The following is a 19,467-nucleotide window of genomic DNA, read 5'->3' on the forward strand; positions in this document are numbered from 1 at the left end:
CCCCCTACGGATATAAATTCATTCTGTCAGTATTTTTGTGGCGAATACGAATTAAAACAAATGAAAGTTCATTATCCTCTAATCGACGGCGGTAAACAAACAAATGTCTCCGATATATCATGAAATCATACACCGAATAATGCGTTTCCATCTTGACTTTGACTTTCCATCAATGGTCGAATGTCCAGGCAAATGTTGCACAATGCGACTGTGGACCAAGTCTGAATTTATAATACGGTGGTATATACCCCTTAATGAAGTCAGAACGGGCGGTATTGTTATTTGAGGATATATGTAAGAAAAGGGTATTCTTTTCTCGGTGTTGCAAACAAAATGACAAGATAAATATGGCCTCCAATAGGTAATGTAGGCATAGCATGTCCCCAAATAGAAATATAAATTTTTAATTTCGGAAAATACGTTTTTTACAGACATTACACTGAAAGAAAAATGCTTCGTTGCATCAATGAACCGGTTTCGTTGATTTTTTTCATTGATGCAATGAAAAGCTACATTAATATAATAAAATGTTTTCATTAATGTTACGAAACAACTTATTTTTTCAAAATTCAGTAAAAAATGTGAATATAGAAATGATACATAAAAGCGCTGTCTTATACAAACAAATACGCAACCAAAGTGTTTACAATTAGAGGAAAAATTATGATAATTGTTATATTTAAATTTGTGCTCCAATTTAATGGAGAAGTTTCATGAAATGGATGAAACGTTACGTTATGGAGTTCGTTCTTAGACCAAACAAATGATACATGAAACATTTCATATCAATTGGACAATAGAGGCGATCTGCATTTTGTTCATAAAAATACAATTTAATGGAGAAGTTTCATGAAATGGATGAAACGTTACGTTATGGAGTTCGTTCTTAGACCAAACAAATGATACATGAAACATTTCATATCAATTGGACAATAGAGGCGATCTGCATTTTGTTCATAAAAATACATGGGCAGACATGCATAAACCGACTCAGAACGTGATTTTATAAAGGTCATCCAAAAAAGTAGGGTTTATCTCGCATATTTCTACCTGTTACAAACAAATGCACAACGACAAATTACCCACGGAACATAGGATTTCATGTATGGTATGAAGCTTTTTCTTTCAGTGTACAATCGTTAAAGTGTGTATTTTGTGTTGTGGAAATAATTATATTGTCTGGAAGAAGCGGTAAGGTAAATCGGTATAGCGTTTAAAAATAAACCGCTCAGTATATCGCAAAATTCAGGGAAAATGCAGAATACGGCATTAGCCTTAAAAAAAATTGCTGTAAAACTGTCCATCAGAAGAACATGGACAGATTTGATTGACAAGAAAAAAAGGCCCTCTCTCGGACTGGCGCATTGTTGGAACCTCAATAAAGGGAAAATTACTCTTTTATTATTTCTTGTCACATCGTTGAAAACAAATAGTTTCTTTGAAATGTTTGTCGGAAAAAGTGTTTTTCTCTGTCTCTGCATCACTTCTTTAACCTTTACTTTTTAATTCAATCCAAGTTCAAAGAGGGGGAGAGAGAGGGAATGGGTATATAGTTAATCACAATTAACACCGCAAACACTAAATTCCCCAGATCTTGACCCCTGTAATTTTATTCTGTTCCCATAACTCAACACACCCATGGAATGCCTAAAATACACATCGAAAAACCAGGTGAGAAAATCCTTTTTTGGTGTTTTGAGGATCACAACAATGTGACATAACTATTAGATGGCAAACTATATATTCTTGAAGAAAATCACGATAGACCTATCAATATTTAGGATATATTGTATTGAAAACGGGTCATAGCCTGCTCACAAAGGTTTTAATTCTGAATAGGCTACAATTTAGATTTTCACAAACATCTTGGTGTCGGATTTTGCAATGCACTAGTTCGATGTCACCATACCCATGTCATTTGGTATTTCGAATTAGTAACCGGTAGGAGATCACCTCGTACACAATGTTAGAAATAGGAACAGAAATTTTGAAGGTAGTAACCGATAGGAAAGGTCTTAACGCGCACATTAGTCGAAACACGATTTCCTATTCATTGGCTGCGTAAAGATGTTTACTTTTCCTGTTTTTCTTTTGTTGGTGTTTTCATTGAAAAATTTCCCGTATTAACTCTTTCCAAAGAAAGGAGCATAACCCCTTGTGGACCGCGTTTCGTGGTGTAGACCAAGACTAGGCCGGAGGATAAGTTGTTCCTAAGATGGAGGATACAAACATATGCACACACGCTGTGCATTCAAGTGGTTTCAGCTTATGTATATGCTCTATCCTATTTCATGTTTATGACACACCTCAATAATCCGAAAATGCCAGCAAAACGTTTAATACCAAGGAAGCAGTTGAACCATCAGTGTGTTTGATTCCGAACTTTATATTCTTGCATGAAAATATAGCCGTGATTTTTACACGGGCGCGCTACTTACAGTGGATGGTATATCTTTTCCACCACATACATGGGGGTCGGACTCCATCGATTTAAAAGAGTAAACTGTGATGGCGGGACTGTAAAATTTATCACCTAATGCGAGCCTTTATTTCGGTGATGTGTTGACTATTGAGTACGATGCTAGGAGGATTGTGATTCCAATTGGACATTAAATGCAAATGTACGCATGGACGCACTTAAATCGATTGAGTAAGGGACTAGTGATCGTGTTGTATTAATTGAATGAGGAACGCGAAGTTGACCCGGCTCGTTTGACATGCATGAGGACGGAAGGAAATCCATACAAGTGCAAAAAACAGAGTAGCAATCCTGTTTTATGATGCCATCGACTTTATCATCCGTTTAACCTTCAACTGAGCAATGCATTAGCCTTTCCAGAATCTGTTTCAGTGCGCGACATCATGGGGGACAAATGGCAAAGGAAAATAATGTTGCTCGGTGGCACATCATGTGCAGGTTTGAAACGCTTTGTTGCCTTGCGACTAACAGTCCGGGGCAGGGGCTGCTGCTGTTGGCAAAAACAGACCACAAACATGTCAAGCCAAACTATTGTTGCACCAAAGATAGCAACTTTCATCTCCTCCCACGAACAAGCAAGAGGACTGTTTCAGGCCAAACCAGAATGAAAGCGGAATCACAGAAAATGGCACAAAGAATACCGGCAACAGTTTTGTTCGTTTCAGTTCAGTTCAGCTCCCTCAGTTTTAAAATAGTTTTTGTTTTGGCGCTGGTTTTGGCTGTGACTTGTTTGATTTCGTATCACATGAATAAATATTATCCTTACAAAAAGTTTTTGTTCTGATTGTGAGTGTTGCTTAGACAAGTGGGGGAAGGTTAGTAAGGCTGCATGCAGTCGGAATATCTCCCCTTCATCTGTGCGCCTCGCACTTACAGTGGATTCTTTCTCCCAAACACGCTTAGATTCTAAATCGTTACGATTTCGACATTTTCAACACCTAAAACTCTTCTGTGGAGCACATAAAATGCTATCGCCTAGGAACAGTTGGCAACCAACAGCACCTTATCGCAAAGAAACCTTTTGAAGCTAGAAAATGGAATAACAAAACGATGGATATTAAGCTGATAGCTATGACATCGCAGATGGCAGACTATGTTGTACTTGAAACCACTGTGTTCGAGCGATATTTGTAAATGGGCTCCACAGTGGGGTTGGAATGGGACTTTCTATGCATGGAGGCGGTGGCGCATAAAATTGCAATCATATTAAAAGTCATTCAACTAGCAATGCAATACACTATATGCCACAGAATGTATTCACATATTCAGATGTTTGTCCACCATATAGGGTGTTCTATATGGACATACACATTTAACTGCTGGTGTTCGTGTAATCATACCAGAGGCATCGGTACCAAATACCGTGCAAATACACGACAAGTGTTCATTTTTTGTTCCAAAAAAGTCTTCGTTCGTCAAAAACTGAAGGACCAACATTTCGACAGCACACAGAGAAGTTCCGGCATTTCTTTAGGGAAAAGTACACATTAATAGAGATTAAAGATATTATTCCGAAAACGATGTTTTAGGCACTTTTAAGTACACTTATCCACCCACAAGTACTTACGTTACGTCTAGCCTTAGACATTACTTCTGGTTCGTGGCTGGTTGCCCCAGTCACTACTCATCTTTTACAAAAACTAATGTATTATTTTGAGTATATGGGAAATCGAAAGACATTTATATACGAAGCTCTAACCCTATCAATGCTACAGTTTAATTTATGTCTCGTACCACATACCAATATTATCAGGTGCACACCATTTCATAAGGATGAACTTGAGATCGGAGGAAATGTTTCTATTTCTGAGTGGATTTCGCCAAAATCAATAGGCTTCGTAGGTAAAGAATTCAATCTTGACCGGACTACAATCACGACCTTCATCTAAAATGTTCTTCTTCCATGGCCATAGACAGTGCCATAAACACCCTTTGGGTGCACAAGTGTATTTCCAGTGACATTGCATTTGCAACAACTTAAAAAACAAGTGAATTTGTTGTTGTTTTTTGTTTTATATTAAGCGATGCCATGATATCTGTGGGCGGTCGAGAGCTCACATTCATGCTTCCGAACGTATATCGATTACTATTTTCTGCAGAAAGTAAAACTTTTCCGCCGACAAACTGGCACGTCGGCCGTACTAATCAATACAAGGGGAAATCTGCGACCGAATTGCACTTCTCGATCGACTCTGAGTGTTTTCTTCTTTCCCATATTTTAGGCACTGGTTTAATGCCTGAAACCGTTCTTCGAAACAATCCAGACTGACCTGGCAAACTTTCGGTCCATTCATTTTCCGGTCGACACTGACAATGCTGCGATAAGGAGATATGCATATCTTGATGGCTGCTTTGAAGCTCGCTTTGTTTGTTTGGCACTAATTACCGGGGAAATTAGCATATAAAGTATTTGAAAATAAATAACGTTAGATATACACACACACATACACACAAGGACATTTGCCATTGTGTTCGAAAGGAGGCCGCCAGGCAATGCCACAGCTGATGCCGCATCTCCAAAGCTTGAGTCGCTTGACTCGATGGTGTATTTCGAGTCGACGACGCAGGGTGGGAACAACCATCAGAATGTGTTGGCTATCTTTGCAGGATTATAAGGGAGTGCAGATGGATGCAGGACTACTTCGCAGCAGAGAAAACAAATCGCCACTGAGATGTCCCTGTCCATGAAAATCTTACATTTGTGGGCTAGGTGGGTGGGGAGGGGTTTGAAAAGAAAAGACCGAATCATTTTTTATCGTCACACGTAGCCACATGGCCATTATCCATTCGGACAAACTTATATGGCAGTTCAGTCGTTCACTTTGTCCTTTTCTCGCTCTGTTTGCCAATTGTAAAAATGTTTGTCTTTTTAACACAATCGCTTCTTGCAGAGAGCAATAAAAGCAAGATTTAATACAATGTGTTTTAAACATTGAAAGTAAACCTCCTGTGACTAGAGCGAATGGTGATTTCCTTTCGACAAGCATTCCGTTTGACTCGGCCGTCGGGATGGTGTCCCGTCACACGGAAGGGTGTGGATGGCGGGTGGTTGTGCCCCAACATTCCTAACTATCAAGACGATTGTCCTGTTGTACAGCAAACTAATGCGAGCAATTAATCACGGGCTCCTTCTTTGGAGAAACGATTGTGTGGACACGAGCACACACAGACATATTCCAGACGAGAACGGTGCTTTCCAAGACCCCACCGGACAAATGGATGACACTTTCTTTTAAATATTAGCTTTAGAACTTTGCGTTTGTCGAATTCCAAAATATATACACATAGTTCTCGCCGTATCTAAGGAGTGTAACACGGTATTGCTTCCCAGCAGACTAGCTTTTTCCTCTACACAAAAGTTTATGCAACAGCACCCACTTTGCGGATTTATTTCCAATTTGCTAGTGTGTTTGTGTGGGTGTGTGGTTTTCGAGTGAGTTGGCCGAACAGACTTAACCTCAAATTCACACATAGCTTAAGATGACTTTTGCCATCAAACTTCCAGACACCACAGCTGTCGTAAACTGCGAAGCAGGCCGCAACACAACGGAGGACGCACCAGTAACCCAATCCCATTTCGTCTATCGCTTATCCCTTTTTTATTTCGCTTCCTTGAATTTGTTTATGTTTTTTGACTTTGTACTCTTCTCTTGCTTCTTTATTGGTTTAGTGTCTTGCCATTCATTTAAGTTCTTTTCGCATTAAAAGCTTAAATAAATCTCTTTGTAAATGTTCCTTGTTATTTTATTCGCAAACCCATCACCCCCCCTCTCCCACCCCCTCGTGCTCAAGAAATTTAGACTTGAGTACGTGGAGTTGAGTTAATAGCCTGTGTCACAAGTATGTGGAGATTTCATCATAAATTAACCAGAGAAAAAAAGATCAGGAGAGAGAAAGAGTAGGGAGGGGGACATTGTGTTTTTGGAACTTCTGTAGGATTATTTAACAATGCCAAGTAGATGACCGAAAGCAGGAAAATCGAATATCCCCCTGTATTTCGGTACACCCCAATGTGTCCAGCTCGTCCACAACTCTACGTAGGTACGTTCTTATTTAAGTCACGCAATTATATTTTATTGTTGGTGAGAGTAGAAGGTTTTGTGTTCGAAATTCCCAAGTCGTAGCCGTTACCCTGCGACTGACACAAATCCGCAATGCTTTATGCCTCACTGTGATTTTAATAAATGGTCATTGAAAGCACGAATTGTCGTATTGCTAGTTTAACTTGTTAACTTGTTAGGCGCCCCGTCCGCTCCATATTAGGCCACTGTCACATTCCATCGTACGACAAATACTCGAAAAGATCTTAAAGGGGCGACACAATTGAATTCCGTAACACTTCAGATGTTACTGAACGGCCTTCATCGCGTTGGCCTTTGAGCAGTATGGGCACAACAACACTGAACGGCCTTCATCGCGTTGGCCTTTGAGCAGTATGGGCACAACAACACTGCTTTATTGACAAATTACAAATTTGAAACTCTAATTAATTTCTAATTCGCCGCAAACGTAATGGGCTCGTCTCAATGTTTAGCCTACATTTAATTCTCCGTTTTACTTACCGCATGCGCCTGAGCACACTCGTCGATGTAATGTGTTGTTATTATCACAGTCGTGCTGCCATTCTTGGTTATGTCCACCAGGTGGTCCCAAATGCTGCAAAAAGTAATGCAACGTTAACGAACATGTCCTCAATGGGCAGGACGAACGGACAGGACTTGAGGATCGGCCCGAAACCAGAAAAGTTTGTTTTCATTTACTTACCTTTGTCGCAATACTGGATCAACTCCGGCAGTGGGCTCATCAAGGATTAAAAGTTCCGGTTCTTGTAGCAATGCCACCGCTAAGCTTACCCTGCGCTGTTGGCCGCCGCTTAGATTTTTCACAAATTTTGAGCCGTGCGGCAAATTCAAAAGCTTCAGTAAAAACTCTGTCCTGTCTTCAATATCAGCTGCTGACATGTCTGCGATAAGGCCAAAGTATTTTAACGTCTCCCTCATTGTGAATTCGCCGTACAGGGCCACCTCCTAGGTTTTTCAAAAAAAAAGAAGAAACAATTAATTGTAATTCCTTCTATTCCCTTTCTCCATTGAGTGTTTTCAAATGCGTTTCTCTTGGTGTCACTATCACTCACTCATTCGCTATCGCTCTATATCTGAACCGATTACAAAAATAAACGGTCCGACAACTCGAAAGAGGGCTGGCAGACGAACATGCATAAATACAAATAGAAAGTAACCCTGGGTTATTTATTCATTCTGCATCCAAGTTCGGCCGGGCTGAACTTTTAAAATCCCCTCCACCTCGAGAGAAAGAGTACTGCTAAAGGAGCAATTCAATGCTATGCGATCATCCGGTAGCACTACTACACTACTTTACTTTCCATACATCTGAAACATCGTCACTAGCTACTAAGGCGTGATGTAATGAGCCTGTCATGTAAATGCGTGTTTGGTGGTTCACTTGATTCTTAAAAATATTGGCAGAGAGTTGTGCAGAAGGGGTTTTGCCCGGAACAACTAGTCCTTGCAAACTTTTGTGGCAATTGGCTATATTTGCCCCTCTATCGTGCTAAGGTCCGTTCAGAATAATATTCGAAAATGTAAACTCTAGTATATATTTTAGTTTATTCCGTTATCTGTAGACGTACTTTTTCTATGAATACATATGTGTTTCGTTGGGAAGGTTCTTTCAATATTCGTGGCCTAAATAAGATTCTACTGCAATATATCTCTTTGATCGGATTGTAATTGAAAGTGATACATTAGATGGACCTATATCGAAAAATATACCCTAACCTACACTTTTTACACCCTATGAGAACTGAGAAATTGGAAATTGGATGTTTTTTGACCAAATCCTGAGCAAGAAGAGAGAAAACATTGTAACTCATGTTGTCCTACATTACCCGTTTAGATAATCAACGCAGCAGCTGTCCGAATATCATGAAAGTCTTAAAACGTTGAGCGTTGGGTCCTAAAGTGTGAGTGAATGATTGTGATTAAAAGCATATTAGAGATCTTACCTGAGGCATGTATCCAATTCTTGGTCCTGGTACACCTGAACCCCTTGAGCCTGGGCGACCGCCAAGGACCCATATTTCACCGGAATTCAATCGTCTACGTCCGACGATGCATGACAAAAGCGTAGTCTTGCCACATCCAGATGCTCCCAATAAACCATATCTGCAATGAAAGTGTTGAGAAGTTTGTGAGCACAGCTTCAGTAATAATCAAAATAGGTCTTGCGATAGGTCTGGGAGGAATTGCAGTTTCCGCTGTTTGTCTGGCCATCAATAACCCTAAGCCCAACAAGTGATCAGTTTGCTTCTCACAAAATGCTTAGTGCGACGACATAGCCGGAAAAGCTGTTAAACAATTGAGACTGAATAAACTTTTCCAATAATTTTCTGAGTGGTATTTTGAAATCAAAGGGTATTGCCTGGGGCTCATAATGGTTCAACTTTGTTGTTGGTGGTTTCATTCTTAGCCAATTATAAATTGATTGTTCGTAATATTAAATCAAAAATGTTAAATATGGCCTGTCTGCAAACCAAAGACACATGTGTACTCCAGTTAAAGTTGTCGGAGGATAAATATAGAGGTACAAAGGCCGAACGGACATCGCCGAAAGTCTTCGAATTTTATCCTGACCAAGAATATACATACTTTAGGGGCCGCAAATGATTACCATCCATTGTTCGCAAATTTTCTAAGCAAACTTAAGTATTCTGACTCAAAATTTCAGGGAGAGTCGTCAATGTGATGGAGTGGTGCCTGAGAAGTTTAGCAATGCAGCCGAAGAGACCTCCACCGCCATTACCAAATAATAGATTTCCTTCCTAATGTTTGGTAGTCTTGGCTTAGAGTTGAGGGATGCTCAATGGTATTTTTTTTTTTAAGTAGATTCAATTGATGTTTTAGGTTATAGCTCACTTTCAGCTCATGTCTGAAAGTTTTTACGAGGCTGAATTGTTTTGCTTGGGCAAGGCGATTAAAAGTATTTATACCACGATGGGCATTAATAACCAAAAGCGTTAGCTGCATACAGACGTTGTTAGGCTCTATGATTGAAAACGATCGAAAATTATTAAAATTTACAAAAATATCTTCTGGTACTGGTAATGGAATGTTATGCGCCTCAAGCTGGTCACAGTCACCACAGATTCTAAGCTTACCAGATGTTTCTTACCACAACAATTGAGCGGCCCTGTCTGAGTAATTTATTGGACTGATAATGCCTTTTCGTTCTAATGAGTCGAGTGTTTCATCCAGTGCTTGTTTCGTGCGACCTGTCGCATAGGTCGGGATTAAGGAACCGCATTTTGTTTTAGTGACGAGTGAATTTTAAACCTTTGGCGTGCCCTGTTTCCTCCATGAAGACTTCTAGGAACCTTTTTTCGGAACTCCACTTGCTGTTAGTGGTTTATTGAAATTTACGTTGAAACATGATGTGTATAAATCTACAGGTTTACTCCACAATTTGAATTTTTCGATGAGATCAGATCAGATGCAAACAGATTAAAATCGGGAATAGACGAAACTAAAATGTTACAAGAACCATCAGTGCCATTGATCGAAACCGTAGCTTCAAATTGTCCCAGTATCTGAATGCTGTTTGCTGATGCAACACGAGGTGCTAAAGTAGATGTCTCCAATGGTGGCTTTCCGATCTATATCCATGTTTGTTTTGCAATAATTGTAACATCTGGTCCTTCATATTATTGACAAATAAAACCACACATGTCGTTTGTTGCTTTTGTTGTGTGCACTCCTTTCACATATTTTACTTTGCCGAATTTATGCTTGGATTGCTGTTTATTTTTGTTAGAAAAACACTAGAAAACCCTCCTTGTGGTCTTCAAAGTGTTTAAAGTTGTCAGTACTTCAGTTATTTAGCAAAAAATTTTCACAAATGCGATTTACAATGGCGAAATAACCTATGATGTCTTCCGATACTCCTTGAACATTCTGCATGCATTTCACACGAATACTAAATAAACCTTCTATTGATCGAAACAGTTTTTTCAATGTTTCAACGGTGTCGGCAAATTGTTCATCCCGAGGTTTCCTAGGGTGTAAGTAATTCCTGTATTTATTAAATACTTCCGTGCTTAATTTTCGCAGAGGTAAACCCACTTTGGATGCCTCGTCAAGATCATTGGCCTCTGTTAGGAATATGTCCTCGTACCGGTCGTACCATGTTGCAAATATGTTGCGTTCTTCTGGATTGTAATCTAATTCAAGAATTTCCTTGGCAATTATGTCGATCGACGGGTTTGCTTCGTGACATATTGATGAGCATTTCCATCAGCCTCTGTTGCCGCTCTACCGACTCCTGCTGTCGTGACAAGGTTTCACCAACCCCTTCTAATAATATTGTTGCCATTTTCATAAATTTGTCTACCACTTCGCCACTTGTTGCATTCTTACCATCTACCACTTAGTGTAATGAAAAGACCAACTGTTACTTGTAATACCAAAAATGGGTTTATTAATTAGACAAAGATTTGAGTACTAGACTTCTTTTAGTAGTTCTCCAGCCTAGAATAACATTTATTTATCAAGCCTTTTTGGATAGCTGACAAGAATGCAAAGCTCGTCTTAATGTGAGACGGTGTTCATTATCTTTAGCGTTGAGTTCGAGAGGGTTTTAAAATAAAATCTCTCAGAGACAGGACATCCAATTAGGACGAATAACCTGCTCACTTGGGGTGTCTTTGCATTTGAAACGGTGGCTACAGAAATACTCTGGCAAACACAATTCTCAGTGCAATTCGAACTGAAAAAAATATCCTACAAATTCCAAATTCAAAGAAGAACAAACAGATTCGATTGTTGAGGAGTTTGGTGTGGCGAGGTGAGGTGAGGTGAGGGGGGTGGGGTGGTGTATGGTTAGTTACAAAGAGAAATAATTTTTCTAATTCCAAATAGAAGACGCTTTGACTCGAAAATTTCTTTTGATTTGTTTGTCCAGCGTTGCTCTGGATCGGGCAGGAGGATTCTGTTTCTTTTGTTTTGCTTTTTAATTAACTTTTATGGCAACTCGGTTTTTTGTTGGCAATGGTCGTTGGTGCGGCAGGCAACATTATGTGTCCGCACGTACAGCCTCCTTGCAATGTGGGGGTGCTTGGACTGCCTCCCTGTTTCGAAATCTGTCGGTTGTGTTTAATTGTGGTTTGTCTCTATGAAACTCTGTTGTAAGTTTGTGGCATTCTATGTGCTTTACATGCTCGTTCGGTGGTTTGTTTAATGCCTAACCTCAAAGCAAAAGGGAAGAATCAACAGAAAACAACCACAACAATGAGTGAAACAGTTCTCGGCTCCTCTTACATCAGCCAGCGGCCCGGAAAGTGGCTATTATGCCATCGTTGCTGATGAGGACCGATGCGGACTTTTAAGTGATGTTAATGTGTATCATTTTTCACAAAGTTGTCCAAACAAGCAGCGATCGATACCAACGAGCCCAAATTATGTAACAACTATTTTTATTAAGTCTTTAATTATTAACTTTTACACCTCCTCTTTTTCGTAATTCCATTCCTCGGATTGCTTGTTTGTTTCGAGTTCCTTGTTTGGCCAACCGTTTTAGTTGCATTTCATTAGTCCGGTAGAAACGGGAAGCTAGAAAATACACGAGTTTGCGGTTCGCACAGGAATGAGCTGAGTCAGATATTAAAAAGAAAATGTCCGTGTGGCAGCAAAAGCAGCTCGCGGTTAGGCGGCTGTCTTGTAACACTCCTTACATTGCGTGATGGCCTGTCAAATAGATTGGAAGTTTGTTTTGCTTTCAGCACGGACTGCTGCTGTACAGAAGTTACTTGAAAACATCTTCCAGCCAGTGGCTGGCACAGCGCAGCGTATGCGAACATGGCAGCCCCTCGAACGAACTTGTTTAAATCCTCACCGCCAGCCACCACATGACACAATGGTCAACTGATTGCCAGTGATTTTGTCCTAATTGACGCTAATACTTATTGCTTACCTACCGCATTGGCTGTTCGTCGCCCTCCGTAGATTCGCTTCACAAAGAAACTCAAAAGTAATTGAACAAATTGGAATCGTTTATTAATTTAAATGAATTGCAGTCTCGCTCAATTAGTATTGCGGATGCCCATGGAGCAGTCGAAGGCACCTATCCCAGGGAGCAGCTAACAGTGCTGCACAAAGTATTTGCTAAGTTTGTTTTCGCATTCGGTAGATGGACTTGATTAATCGAGCAGGACATTCGATTCTAGTTCTTAGGAAACCATAGTGTGTATATGAACCTAATCGGTTTGAGTATTATGTTGAGGGCACACAAATCCTGAAAAGCATAAAACTAGGACTCACAACAACTTTCTTTCGAGTTGAGAAAGCTGTAGTGACAGAGACTTCTTCAGCAACATTTCACGAAGTGATTTCGAATTAGAAAGTGGCGTATCTATGTATGGATGGAATCCAAATGTGTTAGTTGGCCAAAGATGTGGCTATTTGAAGAACTTTTTTGAGTAGGAATCTGGATGGATATTAAAGATATAGTTCAGGTCATTTAACAACAACGATAACTTCAAATTTGAATTGTAGTGTTCGTGGCCCTGATAACCCAATTAGGGAGATTAGTCCTGAAAAGTACAGATTTATATTCAACATCCCTGCAACTTAGATCACTTGCTGTAGCCAGGATGGATTTTGAAACGGCCATGAAATCAAATAAAATTAATGTACTGCCATCCCCGCCGTAATGAGGAGTGTGCCACACAAAATGTTTAATGACACCGATGTGGCAGCAGTCACTGTTGCTGGTGATAATGACGATGATGAGGCAATTCATGGATAGCAGAGATTTAGATTTTATCGAACTTAAACAGAATGGCCTTGTTGTTGCGAACTGCCTACGTAATGGCGGAAATTAAATTCTTTACGGCACATGATTAACCAATAATTACACAAACACCAAGTAGGCCCGAGCATTATTAGCTGACCGAGTCAATGAGGCCATCCAGCACTCGTCCTGTAGCAAAAACAATGCTCCTTTCTATTCCCTTTTCGGCTTGCTGTTCGTTATTGTTATTACCGAAAGCCAAACAACAGAATAAGGGTCTCCGCATACAAATTTAATTATGCTTAGACAAATAGCAAAAGAGAGAATAAGCCAAAAGTACTACCAGCGTGGGAGGGGGCAGGGCCCAAACAGCCGCCGCCTGGACCCAACGACAGCGCCAACGTCTGCAGTAATGGCTGGCAAATTCAAAGCAAAGTTAAGTAATGACGTTTAATAAAAACATAAAGAGCAAAAGTTGTTTAAAGACCCCTTCAGCCATGCTCGAGTCCCTTTGTTCCGAATACACAATACATCTCATTTCAGCAACACCTCAGCCTTCGCTGCTGGCCACACCAATGTGAACGTCAGTTTTGCGAGACACAGTGGTATGCGATCCTAAATAAAAACAAGCTGCAAATATATGATTGCAGTGAAGGCATGGATACCGAACGACGCTCTCGTTGATGAATTAACAGCTACAGTTTGCTAAAGGAAATGAAATGACTCTTAATCTAAGGGACTTCTCTTAACCTCAAAGACTTCTATTGTTCGACCTTAGGCCAAAAACACAGAATTGTGTTGTATTATTTAACAAGTAAGCAAAGGCTATAGACGTGCTGGGCCGACCATGTGATACCCTACAACACTACAATATGTTCGAAGTCCCCTTATATCCAAATCGATTTTGGATGATTTTGTTTTTGAAATAAATTTTGGCCAATATTTACGCACTCCGTAGTGTTGTTAAGTATTCCAAACAATTTCACACGAAAGTTGTGGTTCGTTTTACAGCTAAATATAATCCAATGGTCATCAAAAATGCTAGACTTCTTCCTTGTCCTTAACTCTCCTCTGATGCGAAATTCCGTGTCGATTTGTTTTCAATTGTGACCTATAGAGCGACTACAAAATTAGAAAAAAAATCATTTTTTTAGTCCATTTGCACCTCCAAATGTAGATCTTAAGAACAATAGGCTTTAACTTTGATCCTAACCCTACCCCCGTGCCAAATTTCGTGAAGATCGGACGATAATTGCGATATGCATATAATAGCCTCAAAACGTAGTGTTGGGGGGCGTAAACATTTAGAGAAATAACAATTCAAAATTGTAAGTCAAATTGAAATAAAAATCGCATGCGATAAAAAATATGACAAAAATTGAAAAAAAATCGACAAAAGATATTCACTTTTTATTGGCATATTTTTCCGCGATTTTCTTAGATTTTATCGTTTTCTGGTAGGAGACCATTCCGAATTGATGGGAATTGTGAAAATCGGCCCAGCGGTTCTTGATTTATAAGCAGAATAAATTCTAATTCTTTTACATATACATTGCACCTATTTTGCTATATATCCGATTTCTTAGCTATTAGCATCACTGTAATGGTCAGAAGTAATCTTTTAATGTATTTGTAATTTTCGGGGATTGAAAATATTCGCGGTTTAGTGGACATTTTCCTATTTTCTAAAGTTAGAGTCTATTTTACCAGCTAATTATGGTCCGATGGTCCAAATTGGTAGGTTTCTGCCCACTCCTAAACTCTAACTCCATGTAAATTTTCGCGTCGATTGGTTCATAATTGTGGCCTATAGGGAAGCTGCAAAATCAGGATTTTTTTCTGTTTTGGTCCATTTTGGTCCATAACCCCCACCTCCATTTTCAATTTCGTGAGGATCGGTTCGTAATTGCGACCTGTAGCTTGATTACAAATTAACATGGACAGACCGACGGACAGACATACATAGGTAGATTGACTCATCTCGGCGAGATAGGAAGATCCATATACACTAATATTTCGAGGTGTTACCTAATTTTTGGCCCAATCAAACTTATAATACCCCCAACACATAGTGTTGTACGGTATAAAAACTATCAGTACTACTGATGGCGGGTAATAAATACTTTCATAATGAAATGTTACCCATCAAAAAGTAATTACATGAATATAAATAAGCATTGCAATTACAGTTATAGCCAATAAATTACGATTTTAGTCACTGTGCGAACATCCTTTTATCCACTCACTCATATCACACTCGCTCGCCAGTTGTATTGAATGCTTTTGACAGCCTCTATTTGTTCTTTGGGCAGCAAGATGAGCGTAGACGACAACCAAAGATATAATTTCTGTGCCACTAGGGCGGAGGGAAGCAATGAAAGACGAATTTGTTACATGTCCGACCGAACGCTTGTTTGATAATGTTATCAAACAGACAATTGCCAGGCGACGAATCGCTAATGGCCGCCACAAAAACACAAAGCAAAGCCAAGTAACGCCAGACCAAGCATATGGCTATGACTACGGCTTTGTCAGCATGTGGCACGAGTGTGAGTATGTGTTATGAAGTGTCTAGTCCGACCCATTGCCATTTGTTGGTCTATAGTGGCTTTGCTTCCGATCAAATTGCCGTGCAACCTCTGATTTGCAGCGAAGAGTAAGCAAATGCTATATTTACTATAGTGCGTTGTGAAGTCTCTGCAGATCGGAAACTATTTTGATTTTCCTTTTTTGATACAAAGTTAAATTTCTTCTCTACTCTTCGATTGTAGAGGGTTAATTGAGTATCTCCCTTCAAAAGATTCCAATAGATGTGGAACCAACCAATATTTCCCAGTAACCTACGTTTGTAAAAATTATGAACATAATGAAGATGTGGTGAATATCATGTCTTTGTGTCAGTTTAGGCAATTTTATTCTTGTCACATATTCATGTATATAAAGAGGGGGGCTATAGCATTTGATACAAACATTGCAGACTGTATTCTAGTCGGAGCACTATCGCCTCGAAATCGGGCAATAATATACATATGGGTGAGCTATATCTCAATCTTAATATGGGTCGTCCTTGGGCTATACAAATGTACTGTATATAAAAAAACAAATGCACACTCTCGTGTTTGCGTATCTATATCTCCGATATCTGCCAATATACGCCAATGTAATCGGCATCAATGTAGAGGTCAAAAGTACTATTTGGATGTCAAGTGGTCTTCAGTATCAAACAATATTCGAGACTGAATTGCTCTGGCACATAGCATCCCTGCATGCAGTTCATTGCAATCATTGACCATTACGTAGATTATCGAGAATGGGAATTTGGGTTCGCGTTTAGTCTGCATTAAGCGGCGATTGGTGTCATTGGCAGGTGGCGTGCCAGTTCAACCAATTCAATTTCCATTCCATTCCATATAAATTAAGAAATTTAGCATGCTTCCTCCCATTAACACCGGTAGTTTTGGCAACATGCAACAGATAGCTTCGTGTGCGGCATAGGGTCTCTAACGCAATCGCCATTGTGGAGTTCTTCGTTCGCCAGCATTTCAGTAGCCAGCAGGCGATTAAGGCTGCAGTCGAAGCTTACAATTGTTGAGAGCACGTCATACCTACCATTGTTGTCCTGCTGGCCTCCCTCTCTCTCCCTAGCCAGACGAAATGAAAACGTATGTGATATCTGATGAACGGCACGCGATACACTTGAGCGAACTTGTCAAGCATTCAACATTACAAATTGCCATATTAGCGCGATTATGATTTAGGCGTTTAATGACAATGTATCCCATTTACAACAACAAATGTGGTCATCCGATGCTAATTGGCACACGGGTAATGAAGGCAGCTCATATTTGCCTAAGTGAAACGAAAAACAGCATGCGACACAAATGCCCGCGGTGAGATGTACATGTAAATATTTTTGGATTTGCTCAAATTATTCTCATTCGATTTGGTTGCAGCTGGCTTCGAGTTGGGCTCATAAAATGCCCTAGAACTCGAGATGCGAAAGAGAAAATGGTTGGGAATTACAGCTTTTCCCGAAATTTGAATTCCCGACGAAAATCCCTGGCATATAACGAGCATAAACTCGTAAATCTCAAGTAGCTTATTCTTTTAGCTGCTTCATTAATGTTTATAAAAGACTCCACATACGATCAGAACATCAGTTTTCAATATCACGATGTGATTCGATTTTTGTTTTGTTTCTTTATTTAACTTAACCGTATTTATTCAAATAAATATTTTTTAACCAAAAGAGAATGGCCCACTGACAAATTTGCATAATTCATATAAATTAAGAGACTAATGCAGAATCCAGACTATGATCAGAAATGTAGTAGAGTTAAATATATATTCAATAGCGTGTCATAATATTGGAGACGATTATCCTAGTCGAAAAGAAATCCCTCTCTATTATGCAAGGATTGAGGTAGGACGACACCTTGCCACGAAACATCTAACCATCCTAAATGCGCCCACACGAGGTTGCGCCCTAGACGATCAACAGTTTTGCAACACACAATTGAAGTACACATCTCCTCCATTTGCTCAATCTTCACATCGGTTGTGAGGAAGTCCCCACTAGGTCAGAAAGAAATGTTATTTAAATAAAAAATGGTATGTGAAGCAAATGCGTTTGACTCAAGAATATAATTCACCTGCCAAATGAAGTCCACTTTTTTTTGGTTAATAATAAGTCAGATGTGTCAGAATGGTGTCGACGCAAAAGACCGTATCTCCTACAAATCACCGAAAAGTAAGATTTAAAGTTCGGATTTTCAATTTCCTTCATACCGCCAAACATTTGTTAACATTAATTACAAGGTCCCAATTAGTCACATATTCTTCCTAGTCCGCGCACTGGCCCTGGTCCAGTAGGCAATTCCAGGGGGACGGTTCAGGAATGTCGCTGACAAGTATATTGAATCTTGAAAGTTTGTCAAATCCGGAAAGAGTGATATAAGTCAAACCGGAACAGTTATGACATCTTTCCAAGCATTGGGAAAATAGCACAGGCTTAAGTCGCCAATGGGCTTTCTCTTTGCTATCCGGATAGCCACCTTGATTCCATTGAAAGTTTTGCTGTCCACTTGTGGCTCTAGAAAATGCGAATGCAGTCTACTATGGTGCGTTCTAGATTGCATGTGTTTGCCTTAAGGACATTATACCTCTCAGGACCGCCAGTTCTGGGGAGGGTTCGGCAGAGTCTTCTTGCTAGTGCAAGAATTTACTTCGTCTATCGGTGCGTTTCGATTTGGTGGGCGACAACAATCAATTAGTCTATCAGCTATTTTCCTCCTATACTGTGGTGAATTTAATCTATGCATTTTATTATCTTGACCGACTTAAATCGAAGTGGCTACCACCCCCTATAGGTGATCCAGAGGTCCCGTAAGATCAGGTTGAAGCGTCCAATAAGCAGGATGGCCGGCTATATAATGCTCCAACAATCAACCCTCAGTGTCAGTTGTAACACACGCCAAAGGGTAATATACGTTTCGAAATATACTTTAAATCGAACTGCTGCCATACAGAACAGACGGGATCTAGATCGACTGAAGCCATTACTTCCTGGAAGGTAGGTTCAAGGGCCTGGCTTTTGAGAATCTCTCATCAAAGTCGTATCAAAAGAATTCGGACATTTTTATAAGATTGTCCCCAATATTGGCTGGCGGTGGTCTTGACTTGAATATAAAAGAAAATCTGGTGTATTAAGTCAGCTCCAACTTAGATGTTGGATGTGTAATTGGGCTGATTGTTAGAAACGCAGTCTGTTGATTGATTTTTTCTCCGAATGCAAGACTCACAATAAAACTTTTAGACATTTTAGTGTAGCGCCATTTCTGATTTGATCAAAAATTACCCAGTTATCTTGATTAAATTATATAAAGTCTATATAAATTACGCAGCAATAACGCGGACATTATCCTCACTTCTTTCAGTATGTAGTGCCTCCATACTTTGTGGAAGAGTAAAACGGTATCGTATTCAATTCAATTAAATAATCTCTAGCTACAGAAACACCCTTTGGCGCCGATCACCTTTACGGCACCAATTTCCTTAAAACACAATAAAATATTCAGAAGTGGACATCTATACGGTGGCCATCCTTAATTTTCAAATATTTATTGAGTAAATAATTGACGAGCATTTTGTCATCGTTTAATCCTTCGCCGAATGCACTCGCTTTG

At 39.7% G+C, this 19,467-nt stretch overlaps 1 protein-coding gene across 1 annotated transcript in view; it reads right to left on the reverse strand.

The window, feature by feature from the left end:
- Nucleotides 1-19,467, reverse strand: part of LOC101898054 (ABC transporter G family member 20) — a 77,234-nt gene that overhangs the window by 37,974 nt on the left and 19,793 nt on the right. The window contains 3 exon segments of the mRNA XM_059132318.1: nt 7,042-7,135; nt 7,244-7,506; nt 8,505-8,664. Coding sequence (XP_058988301.1) covers nt 7,042-7,135; nt 7,244-7,506; nt 8,505-8,664 — 517 coding nt within the window.

Source organism: Musca domestica, unplaced genomic scaffold, assembly GCF_030504385.1.
Source record: "Musca domestica strain aabys unplaced genomic scaffold, Musca_domestica.polishedcontigs.V.1.1 12, whole genome shotgun sequence".
In the NCBI taxonomy this organism is placed as follows: Eukaryota; Metazoa; Arthropoda; class Insecta; order Diptera; family Muscidae; genus Musca; species Musca domestica.